This window comes from Camellia sinensis, chromosome 11 (genome assembly GCF_055761805.1).
Source record: "Camellia sinensis isolate YWXY chromosome 11, ASM5576180v1, whole genome shotgun sequence".
Lineage (NCBI taxonomy): Eukaryota > Viridiplantae > Streptophyta > Magnoliopsida > Ericales > Theaceae > Camellia > Camellia sinensis.
The window spans coordinates 87715001-87727933 of NC_138971.1; the positions used below are offsets into that span (position 1 = coordinate 87715001).

The 12933-nt window shown below is 38.9% G+C and overlaps 1 protein-coding gene across 4 annotated transcripts in view; it reads left to right on the forward strand.

Annotated features, from left to right (window-relative positions):
• LOC114289075 (DNA binding protein) overlaps window positions 1-12933 on the forward strand; it is a 76432-nt gene that overhangs the window by 39685 nt on the left and 23814 nt on the right. For 3 of the 4 annotated variants that reach the window (XM_028232703.2, XM_028232704.2, XM_028232707.2), the window contains exon 12: window positions 7768-7896. The exons of the other annotated variant lie outside the window; for it this stretch is intronic. In XM_028232703.2, the coding sequence (XP_028088504.2) occupies window positions 7768-7896 (129 nt within the window). The remainder of the gene's footprint in view (window positions 1-7767; window positions 7897-12933) is intronic. 4 annotated transcript variants of the gene reach the window in all.

Here is a 12933-nt window from a genome sequence, read left to right on the forward strand (position 1 = left end):
ATCAAATAAGAGGCTGTTAAAATTGCTTCACCCCATAAATATTTAGGAACATGCATGTAAAACATTATAGCACGTGCAACTTCAAGTAGATGTTTATTTTTTCGTTCTGCAATGCCATTTTGTTGAGGGGTATCCCGACATGTAGATTGATGAAAAATTCCCTTTTTTTCCAAAAACTCACCCAACTGCTCATTGAAATATTCTGTTCCATTATCAGAATGTAAAATACCAATTTTGGTTTGAAATTGGTTTTCAATCATATTGTAAAAATTTGTGAATAAATTTTTCACGTCAGATTTTTTATTCATCAAATAAATCCAACATAAGCGGGTATGGTCATCAATAAATGTAACAAACCATCTTTTACCAGAAAGAGTAGTGATTTTAGAAGGGCCCCAAACATCACTATGAATCAAATAAAAAGGTTTGGAAGTCTGGTAAGGTTTTGGCAAATAAGTAGAGCGATGAAATTTTGCAAAAATGCAACTTTCACAATGAAAAGAAGAACAATCAATCCCTTGAAATAATTCTGGAAATAAATGTTTCAGATAAAGAAAACTAGGATGTCCTAGCCTATAGTGCCATAGCATTATTTTTTCTCGAACAGAGATTGAACTAGTACTATTAAAGCTCTGAGCTTTTTTATTACTAACAGGTACTTCATCAAAGTAGTAAAGACCTTCAAGCATCCTAGCACGCCCAATCATCATCCCCGAGTTCTGGTCCTGAAATTCACAATGGGATTCAAAAAATGTAACACGACAATTAGAATCCTTAGATAGTTTACTGACAGACAAAAGGTTACAGGCTAAGTTGGGGACGTGAAGAACAGCATTGAGATTAATTTTCTCAGTTAGTTTAATAAATCCTTTTCCTGCAATAGGTGAAAAACTACCATCGGCTATTCTGATTTTGTCATGACCAGAACAAGGGAAATAGGTATTAAATAAATGGGAAAAACTAGTCATGTGATCGGAGGCACCGGAATCTATGATCCACGGAGAGAAGTTTAGGCAAGAGAAGGCTTTAGGATTTCTACCTGTTTGTGCCAACAAAACACTAGGAGTACCGGATGAGGAGTTGGATTTTATCAGCTTTAAGAGTTGATCAATCTGCTCTTTGTTGAAGGGACCTGAATCGGCTTCATTAGCAGTAGGAAAGCCACGATTCTTCTCTCCTTGTTTGCTGCTTTTCCAGTTGACAGGTTTGCCATGGATCTTCCAACACGTTTCGCGTGTATGGCGAGGCTTGTTGCAAAAATCACACCAGACCCGTGGCTTATCATCAAACCTGCGCTGGTAATTTGCAGCCTTGTTGGCCGCAGCATCGCTAATTAAAGCAGAAATTTCAATTGATTCACCAGTACCTTTTTTCTTAAGCATGACGCTCCTTCGGCTCTCTTCCCTTCTGACTTCGGCAAATACTTCGCCAATGGATGGGAGAGGAGGTCTGCCAATAATTCTTCCTCGCACTTCATCGAACTCAATGTTGAGGCCGGCAAGAAACTTGTAAATACGGCTGTCTTCCACAGTTTTCTTGTGGTGGTTGCAGTCGTCAACCGATTTCCATTCGTATGTGTTGAAGATGTCAAGATCCTGCCACAACCTTTTCAACGAATTGAAATATTTGGTGACGGAATCATCTCCTTGACGAATCTCTCCCAACTTCAAAGTTAATTCGAAAACTTGAGATTGATTTCCTAGGTCAGAATACATCTGACTAACATTATCCCACAATTCTTGTGCAGTAGGATAGCACATGTAATTAGAGCTTATATCCTCCTCCATAGAATTGACCAACCATGTCATAACCATGGAGTTTTCAGCGTCCCAACTGTCGAACAACGGATCATTAACAGCAGGAGCCTTCTTGTCACCAGTGATGTAACCGATCTTTCCTTGCCCACGGATATACATCCGGACAGATTGTGACCAGCGGAGAAAATTATCACCATTTAGGCGGATGGTGGTGATTTGGACAGAGTGAGAGTTGGACGTTTTCACCGGAATGGCAGCGGCAGGGGTTGAAGTGGTTTCGGACGTGACTTCCGACATGGCTATGACGGTTTTAGGGCTGCTGCGTTTTTTGTTGCTCTGATACCAACTTAGAAAATATGAGGAAGAAGAACTCCTAACTTAGAAAATATGAGGAAGAAGAAATATATTTCTGTTATATTCAAAACTTCTTATTTTACAAGACCAAATGACACTCCTTATATAGGAGATATTACAAACATCATTATAACCCATTATATGCCACTTACATATTATATATTACCACTATCTACCACTATCATATTATATACATGCCACTATCTACCACCAACACCACTATCATATTCTATACATGCCACTATCTACCACCAACACCACTATCATATTCTATACATGCCACTATCTACCACCAACACCACTATCATATTCTATACATGCCACTATCTACCACCAACACCACTATCATATTATATGTATTAACACAAATTTCCAGCATAATTTAGTTTATAGATATGCTAGATTTCGTCTTTTTTTACATTCTTGACTCATCTTGCATGTGGTTAGGAACAAAGATGCTGACTTCCCTTGCTTAAATAATAAATTTCCAGAACTGTTTTGGCTTTTATTCAACTTGTAAAGTTTCGATAAATTTTAGAAAACCTCTTTTAAAATCTGAATCTACTGGAGGTTGATTACTAAATATAGTACATGTATGGATTTTTATAAAATCATCGGAGGGTATTTTACACCCGAAATAGCCATCCTTCCCAGCTGCTGCATTCGACACAGCAGCAACGGTCACTTCAAACAAGTGCCATTTTCTCCACAAAATGTATTTTCATGCAAGACCAATTGGGATAGTTAGATGTACGAGTTATCTTTCATTTGCCACTGATTTCATTAAAAACCAGTACATATTGAGAGAGAAATGACCATTTTACTAATCTGTGACAGATTCTGTCCTATTTTCTTTGAAATTTTTTTGCTCATATTTACAGAAGCTTTTGGTCTTTAATTTCTTCTAGAAAATGTTCCTAACTTGTTTATCTAACAAATGGTTCTGATCTTGCCACTGTTTGGCATCGTTTTATGCCTCTTTTTATTTTTGCAATCCAAACTACCTGCACTGGAAATAGCAGAATCTGTTTTAAAAGTGTACCAAGTATGGAGTCTTTTTCATTTTCACCCTAGTTTCCTCACAATCACTTGTCTGCCCTCACGTATTATGATTTTAACATCAATTAAGATTATATTTTAAGTGGTTATTCCCGATACATGTGTGGTTTGCCTTGTTTTTTGTTCGTCTTTGTTTTTCATTACTTGTGGAAAGTTTCCTTCATTGAAATCTTGTGAAGATATGAATGTGTCTAACCAGAGTTGAACCGGGTGGTATGGGGTATGCACAAGACATGGTAATGAGGATATGAAAGTTGCATGTATTGCTAGATGTTCAGGGTGCACCCCGGTGCTATTGTGTGAATTGGATTTTGAACCCTAAAACGTCACCAGAAGTAATTCTGGCTCCTTAACGGATTTGGTTTTGGCGTGAAGGTGATGGTGAGGGTCTTACACAGGGAGAGAATCCCTGGAAGGTCATTCCCTTGGGGTAGACCAACGATGTTACAAATTTGAGTACGTAATTCGAGACATAGGCATCCTTGGTGTTTATCGGTGTGTTTTAATGTACATATTCCGGGTCCAGTACTAATGGTTGGGTAAGTACGACGCTCCATGGGGAGTTGCTTAGAACTAACTTAGATAATAGAACGCTAGAGAGATTTGAACTTACTAGTTGTTTCTTATTGATTGTTGCTTCTGCAATTTATTGTTATTATGCTTATCGTTATATTACTCGTATTCTTGTTCATTCTTATTTTTTATCATTCATTTATCAAATTGCTTGTATCTATGAGTTCTTGTACTACATTAGGGTGGGTAGTGTTGGGTAGGTTGTTCCTACTGGGCCTCGTAGCTCATTGCTTCTTATGCCAGTTACTGAGCCAAACGAAGGAGCTGACGAGGATTAAGAAGAATGAAATAATGGAATGGCTTACCTTGAGTGAGGCAAGACAATGTGTATATATATTGAATCAATGTACAAAATAGGAAATAAAATAAACAAGGCATTAAATTCACGATTTGTGCAATCACGAATTTTATACATACTACCATAAATACAATATTCTGAATCTCTAATTTCAACACTCCCCCTCAAGCTGGTGTGAAGACATTCAACAAATGTAGCTTGGCAATAGACAACTGGAGTAATGTTGGACCCATAGATTTTGTGAACATGTCAGCTAACTGCTCAGAAGAAGAGACAAATAAGGGACTCACAATACCAGTCTGTATCTTTTCTCTAATGAAATGTATATCAACCTCAATGTGTTTAGTACGCTTATGAAGTACTGAATCAGAGGATAGCATAATTGTTGCTTTGTTGTCACAAAGCAAAGAGGAAGGTGTAACCTCTCAAAACCCAACTTTGCAAGAATAGATCGAAGCCATAGAATCTCATATGTACCCTGTGCCATAGCCTGATGCTCAGCCTTTGCAAAAGATCTAGAAACAACTGCTTGTTTCTTACTTTTTCATGATATAAGACGATCATCATAGAAAGTACAGAAACCAGAAGTGGAACCCCGATCAGTTCTAGATCCTGCATAGTCAGCATCAGTGAAACATGAGGGTCCAGCTTGAGAACCAGCTATGAAGAACAGTCTCAAACTAGGAGAAGTCTTCAGATATCGCAAAATGTAGTGTACAATGTCAAGATGCTCTGTATGAGGTGCATGTATGAATTGACTCACAACACTAACCGTGAATGTCAAGTTAGGTCTAGTGATGGTCAAATAAATGAGACGGCCAACAAGACGCTAATACATGCCTGGGTCGTCTAATAACTCGCTAGACTCTAATGTAAGCTTGATATTGGGATCCATAGGGGTTGAGACATGTTTGCAACCCAACATACTAGTATCCTGAAGCAAATCAAGAGTATACTTTCTCCGAGACAAAGAAATCCCCTGACGAGAGCGAGCAACCTCAATCCTTAGAAAGTATTTGGGAGACCCCAAATCCTTGATATCAAATACTCTGCTCAACTCCCTTTTTACCTGATCGATGCCGATGGAGTCATCGCCTGTGAGTATGATATCATCTACATGGACAAGCAAAACTATACACTGACCCACAGAATTGCGACGGATGAGGCAAGTATGATCTGAATGACACTGAACGAACTCCATGGATAAGATGACTGAGTTGAAGCGATCAAACCATGCTCTGGGAGATTGTTTTAGACCATATAAAGACTTGCGTAAACAAAAAACCTTCCTCCAAAACTCCCTCTCAACTCGGAAACCGGGTGGAGGAGCCATGTAAATCGTCTTAAGAAGATCCCCATGAAGAAATGCATTCTTGACATCAAGCTGATGAAGAGGTCAAGAATGAGAAGCTGCCAGAGAGATAAGGAGATGGACAAAAGTAAGCTTGGCAACAGGTACAAAAGTTGTCCCAAAGTTCTTGTTAGGAACCTGTGTGAAGCCTTGAGCTACCAGTTGTGCTTTGTAGCGGTCAACAGAGCCATCGGCCAAATACTTAATTGTGAACACCCATTTGTAGCCAACAATGCTCTCCTTAGATGGTAAAGAAACAAGATCCCAAGTGTGATTCTGTTCTAAAGATGCCATCTCAGCTTGCATAGCTGCTATCTATTTTGGATTCTGAAGGGCCTCTGACACAGAACGAGGAATAGTATCCAACTCAAGCTTTCCAAGGAAAGACCGATATGAATTTGAAACTCTGTCATAAGAAAGATATTGGGAAACGGAATGGTTAGTACTACTTAAATAACCCTAACGGTTTGGAGGATGTCGATCTTGAGGTGGGTTACGAGGAGAGGTGGAGGGGCCGTATCTAAAGGAGAAGAATTACCTGACCTAAGGATTGGAGAGGCGACAGAGGGTAGCTGAGAGCGAGGGTGATGAGAGTATACTTGCAACGGCGGGGGCGAGAGGGGTAAGGGTAGAGAATGAGAAGGGGAAACAACCTCTTCGTAACCTTGTCCAAAATAGGAACCGACAGGGCACTGGAAGCAACTAGAGGGGAACCCTACAAAGAGGGGTTAGTACCAAAAATGGAAGATCTTCACAAAAAGTAACAACCAAAGTGTGGTGAAAGTGACGAGACACAGGATCAAAACACTTGTACCCTTTGGACATGGAGGAATACCCTAAGAAAACACAACGTATAGACTTGCCATCTAACTTAGTGCGAGTGGGACTCCGATCTTGGACAAAACAGGTACACCCAAAGACATGTGATAGGAGAGGAAATAGAGTGGTGTGAGGCATAAGAACATGGAATGGAGTAAGACCATGCAAAACACGACTAGGGGTTCGATTAATAAGATAAACAGCAGTAAAGACAACCATATGCCAATATGACTTGAGAACACTCATACCATCAAGGAGACACCGCACAATAGACATAATATGATAGTTTTTACATTTAGCTACACCATTTTGCTCAGGGGTACGAGGGTATGAGGGCACGAAGTTGAAGAATATCGGTTTGATTAAGATGGGAACGAAATTCATTTGAAATGTATTCCCCAACCATTATCAGAACAGATATTCCGAACAACTGTATGATATTGAGTCTTAACCATTGGTAAAAATTGAACAAAAATCGAACTGAAATTTTCGCGCATGCTTCCCACGGTGGGTTTCCATTTCTTGAGTGGAGTACTTGCTTGTGTGCCACTTTTTACCTGAAATTGCACGTTCACCAAACCTGCACACGTAGACGAAATGTATCATCTCTGCCAAATAACCGTGCTTCAAGGGCTATAAATGTAACTTAAGTGGCCTCAATGTGGTACCTTTCGACCCACATCACCAATCTTCATTAGCTTAATTAATCCTACTTAACTTTTGCTAATCTCTCTTAATTTTTAATTAAGTATTCATTAAACTCTTCTTGTTAGACTAAGATCATTAAGTTCCTCACTTATGGTCCTTGAATCATCGAAGTGTTCAGTATTCAAGTTCAAGATGAATTCCCTAATCTTTGATACTAACTAAATCTCATGTCAAAGTTCCATGTTCAAATTCTTCTAAGCTCCTTACGTTCTCTATCAAGCACAAACATTCCTAAGTTTTCTAACTAATGTATTCATCTTCCAAGTTGTTATCCTAACAATTCATATTTTTATCTCTAGAACATTGTAAGGTAATTAAATAAGGTATTTGTAAAAGGAGATAGACAATGGAATAGTTAATTTGACCTAAGGTATTCAAAGATGGATAATGATATAGGTATAGTACGTGGCTTTCTTTGGGGTGTCACATTTCTGAGCCGTGGTTGACCTAGAGCCATCCAAGCCCCTTGCTAGTCCTTTCCTTGTTTTTCAACTTCTCTTCTTAAATTTAGTACGAACAAGTGTCGTAACCAGATAATCTCGAAGTTTAAATTTGTTTGTGGTGTACTATTGAATCTCTAATGGTTAAGGTTTAATTATGTCCGGAGACTTCTTTTCATATAAAAAGTTGAAGTTGAGGTGGTATTACTTTATCCTCGAGAAATTTGGGAAGTCACAAGCACATTTCAGTAGAGCTATTTTCGAGACTTGATAGTTCCTACTATAGTATTTCCGCAAGTTAGTTAATTTTAATCAATACTTCTGTTTTTTCTGTCTTAATATTTTCTTTTTTCATTATCAAGTATGATTCGGAAATGCTTTGACTGGATTTTAGTTCATCGGTCACAGTGCACAGGTGGAGGAATGTGATTTATCAACTTCTGACTGCATATTTCCTTGCATAGTGGAGTTGAAGAGAATTCCTAACTGTTCTGCTCTTGTTGTTGGTCATAATGGCTTCGGGGAATTTAGTTTATGGTATGCGCTTTTTTATGTTGTAATTCCTATGTCATTTTATTTCATCTACACATAAATATCGTCATTCATATTCATTTCTGTCCAAGGGTCTTTCAAAATCACCGTAAAATTGGAAGGTTTATGAATCATTGACACTGCAGAAACCTTACCTTTTCAAATCTCTTTTCAATGTTTCACAATTACAATATTACTGAATACAATTACAAAATTTAGTTATTTACATTGTTTCCTTCCCTTCCTGCTGGATATATTAAATTTCGTTAACTCTATTATCTTGATCTGTATACTAAAATAATTATATAACTTTTAGAACATCAAAATCTTCCATATAATTTCTTAATATTTTAATCTTCTTTTGTCCCACTCAAGTTGCTGAAGTTATTTTTTAAATAAATATTAAGTTACAAACTATTTAAATTTCAAGTTTGGCCTCATATTGGTCTTCACCGAATACAAGATTCTGAAACTTTAATATCATCATATACTGTAATTTTGCCCAAGGAAATGAAATGTAATTTAGCTTTGAAAGATTCAGAAACATTTCTCCTCTCTAGTTGTAAATCTGGAATTATTTTGATTTCCACCATAGTCAAAATCCTGTTGTTTTTGTTACTAGTTGTATAGGAACATGATTTATATGAATATCCCTTAATTTCAAAAAAATAAAAATAAAAAAAGATCTTTTGAACATCTTTTCAACATTTGAGTTCATCATCATAGCAGCTTATCCTAGAAGTTTTTATTTAGTCCATGGGGAAGAAATAGATTAGTGCTGAATTTTATTTTGGTCATACAATAAACCTCTCTCAACTATGACCCGTTTTTTAGTTACTCCTTAATGTTTTAAAGATGACAGTTAATGTATATGAATTAAAAAAAGTCATTAACACCGTTAAACAGAAAATATCAATTTACTTTTTTATCCTTCAATTGGTAACCTTATAATTGTCTTCCTCAACCCCACCCAATCAAATCAATCCCAAATCCTAATCAAATCAAATTAACCCAAAATTCATCTATCCCCCAAAGCAACATACAGAACCATAAACCCTCATTCCATTTATCAACCTGTTCATCTTTAGGGAGATCAACAAACAACAACATTTTAGTATTTACCAAAGCAAACCGACACCCTTTATCAATAGATTGAACATCTCTCTCTCTCTCTCTCTCTCTCTCAATGAAACTTCATCAGTTCAGTGAAGGATCACCAACAAATCATCTTCTCCCGAACATCAAGAATTAATCCATCAAGCTCAAATTTGTTGTCGTCACCATCTTCAAAGATCTCGGTGGCCTATATGAAGGGGGCTGTGGTGGCATAGACCACCTGTAGTGATGAATGTGATGGAGGAAGGAGTGGAGTTGGAGGCAATTGGTGGGCGGCGATGGAGATAGTGGTGGTGTTGTGGCTGATGGGTTGTAGGTAGATGTCTAAACTCAAGGTTTTAAAATGATGTGTGTGTGTGTGTGTGTGTGTGTGTGAGAGAGAGAGAGAGAGAGAGACTATAGGTAGTAATAGGGTTTGATCAAAATTGAATCAACGCTTCACATCAGCCCTTTATTTATAATAAACTAAAGTCTTACATTATGACACGAATACCCCTCATTACATAAATAATAACACAACTATTTTAACACTCCTCAAGCTGGAGCATAGATATTGAACATGCCCAGCTTGGCAGAAAGACATTGGAAAGTAGGTCGGGCTACTGGTTTAGTAAGAATATCACCTAGTTGTTCGTCGGACCTAACATATGGAGTCACAAGCTGTTTCCGAAGTAATAAATCCCGAATAAAGTGCTCTCCAAGCTCTCTTCTTTTCCGCTTCTTAGTCAAAGATGGTGTTCTAGGTTGATCTCTCCAAGCTCTCTTCTTTTCTCCTTATTTCTCTTATCTTCTTGTTCTTTCTCCTTTCTTCTAGCTTATTCTTGATTCCTACAGATTTTCTTCTCTTCTTGACTTGGTTTTATCTAGTTAGGCAAGACAAGGGTTGTATGAGACAAAAGATAAGGTGCTTTTTGCTTCACCTAGGTGTATGCTTCACCAATTTTCCTTAATCTCCATCATTAGTTTAATTAATCAATCTTAGTTACAATTAATCAAGGTTAGACTTCTAATTAATGAAGGTTTAACTTAATCTAACTTAGCTTAATTAATCATGATTAAGCTTAATTAATCCTACTTAATTAACACTAATCCCATTTAGCAAACTGACATATAGTATTAAAATGATGAGCACATCAGTCTAGGATCTTTATGCTCCTCAGTTAGTGCATAAGCACATTCTAGCATTCACAAATCTTAGACCTAAGGTGTCCTCTAACTTTTAGTAATATTCAAGTATTTCTTTCCTCAAGTTTGTTTCATTAAGGCATATGCCTCATCTCTAAGTTCTTGCTAATTGTATTCATCTTCTAAAGTTTCGTCTTATCATTTCATAGTTCTATCTCTAGGATATTGTAAGGTAATTTAATTAAGGTGGGTATTTGGGTATTTGGTCATGTCATGTAACAATGCTTTTGATATGATACACACTTGCTCAACATGTTCAAGAGGTGACTAGTTTTTAAGTCTTAACAATTGATAGTAAGATTCACATGCTCAAAGTTTCCTAGGTACTCATTTCTAAGCTTCACTTCAAGTATTTTGTGTGATGAGATAGTTATAGCACATGGCATTGTTTGGGGTGTAACAACAACATGACTAAATCACTCAAACCAAAAACAAGGAGATTGCTTCAATCTATACAAAGCTTTCCGGAAACAACAAACAAGGTGCTCAGAACCAAGAGTTTGGTACATATATACCTCCTTCTGCAAATCACCATGGAGAAATGCATTTTTTATGTCAAGCTGATATAAGGGCCGAGAACAACTAACAGCAACAGAAAGAAGGATCCGCATTGATTAAGACAAGCCATAGGGGAAATGGTTTCAAGATAGTGAATACCATAAGTTTGGGTGTAGCTTTTTGCAACCGAACGGGCCTTAAGGCATTCAACTGAACCATCAGGGAGATACTTGACAGTGTAAATCCAACGATACCCAATAGTAGGCCTCCCAGAGGGAAGAGTAGTGAGCTCCCATCTCTAATTCTGGTGGAGAGCACTTGTCTCCTTACCTATAGCATGTTTCCAACCGTAGCTAGACAAGGTCTGTTGATAAGAAGTGGGAATAGACAAATAAGACAAACTACAAGCAAAAGAAAGGAAAATAGGAGAAACACAAGAATAGGAAGCAAACTTGGTGTTGAAATTGAATGTATAAAGAGAAATAGAGAATTGTATTATTGATGTAATATAGATTGATGTATGTTTTTTGATATTACAAATGGTGAGTGGCTCATTATATAGGAGAGGGTGAGTGTAGTAGGTGAGGAGTAGGTGAAGTGGAGGTGGTAGTGGTGTAGTGGGTTAGGTTTAGTGGAGTAGGTGAGGTGGTAGTGGTGTAGTGGGTTAGGTTTAGTGGAGTAGGTTTAAGTGGGTGAAGTAGGTGATAGGTTTTAACAGCCCCCCGCAAACTCAAGGGGGATAGGAACTAACCAACTTGAGTTTGGAGAGAGTTACAAAACAAGAAAATACATAAAAATAAAAGAGGATAAGAGACACTGTATGGTCGTGTCAGACCATTGGTGAAGACACTGGATGGTGGTGTCATAACGTTGTAGAGGACACTGTATGGGGGTGTCATAACCATGTAGAGGACACTGTATGGTGGTGTCATAACGGTGTAGAGGACACTGGATGGCGGTGTCAGACCGATGTAGAAGACAGTTTATGGGGTCATGTCGGACCGTTGTAGCAGACACTGTGTGGTCGTGTCAGACCGATGTAGAAGACAGTTTATGGGGTCATGTCGGACCGATGTAGAAGACAGTTTACGGGGTCATGTCGGACCGTTGTAACAGACACTGTTGTGACAGTTGTTGTGATAGTTTACGGAGTCTTGCTGGACCCTTGTAGAAACTAACCGGAATCAATGTCGGGACAGTTTACAGAGTCTTGTCGGACCCTTGAAGGAGCTAACCGGAATCAATGTCGGGACAGTTTACAGAGTCTTGTCGGACCCCTGAAGGAGCTAACCGGAAACAGTGTCGGGACAGTTTACAGAGTCTTGTCGGACCCTCAAAAGGTGTGCCCAATCTAAAAAACGTGCCATCAAAAGGCATGCCATCAAAAGACGGGCCATCAAAAGGCGCGCCCATTCCATAAAAAGGTGTGCCGGACATGATGGCGAGACGCGTGACCACATTGGCTTGCGCGCCCGTTTTGTCGTCTGGCGTCAAGTGGCGCGCGATGCGCGTGTCTGCCTCTTCATCATGGTCTTTATAAACCGAAGCGGAGGCTGAGGCTTGAAAGCATAACTAACCAGTGGAAACCTCTTCGTTCTCTGAGAGAGATTTCTGAGAGAGATACTCTGTAATACTCTGTTTTCTGAGAGAGATTTCTGAGAGAGATACTCTGTAACACTCTGGTGTCTCTGTTTTCTGAGAGAGATTTCTGAGAGAGATACGCTGTAACACTCTGTTTTCTGAGAGAGATTTCTGAGAGAGACACTCTGTAACACTCTGTTGTCCAGAAAATGGCTTCGTCTTCCCGTGGTCTGCTCACTCTCTTTCCAGACCTTAACGAGTCAACAAGAGAGATAACTGGTGCGGGGGCCAGTGAACCTCAACCAAGCGCCCCAGGGTTTGCTCCATTGAACTTTCCTATGCGGTCTGTGGAGCAAAAAATGGCAGTGCAAACTGACATTGAAGCCAATCAGTATACATTGAAGTCATGTGTGGAAACCATGACTGCGGTCACAAACCTGTCGCACCGGCTGCAGAGTAGGACAAATGAGGTGCAGCATTTAAACGCCCAACTGGCTCTGCTCCAGCGCATGTATAAGGATGCGCGAGCAGAGATAAGTGTGCTAAAGGCGGAAAACAAGGAGCTGAAGCGGAAGGCCACCGTGATGTTCCGATTTGGAGGTCCGCCATATGCTGTAGTGGAGGAGCAGGGTGGAGTGATCGTGCCCAGTGGAGTGGGAAACA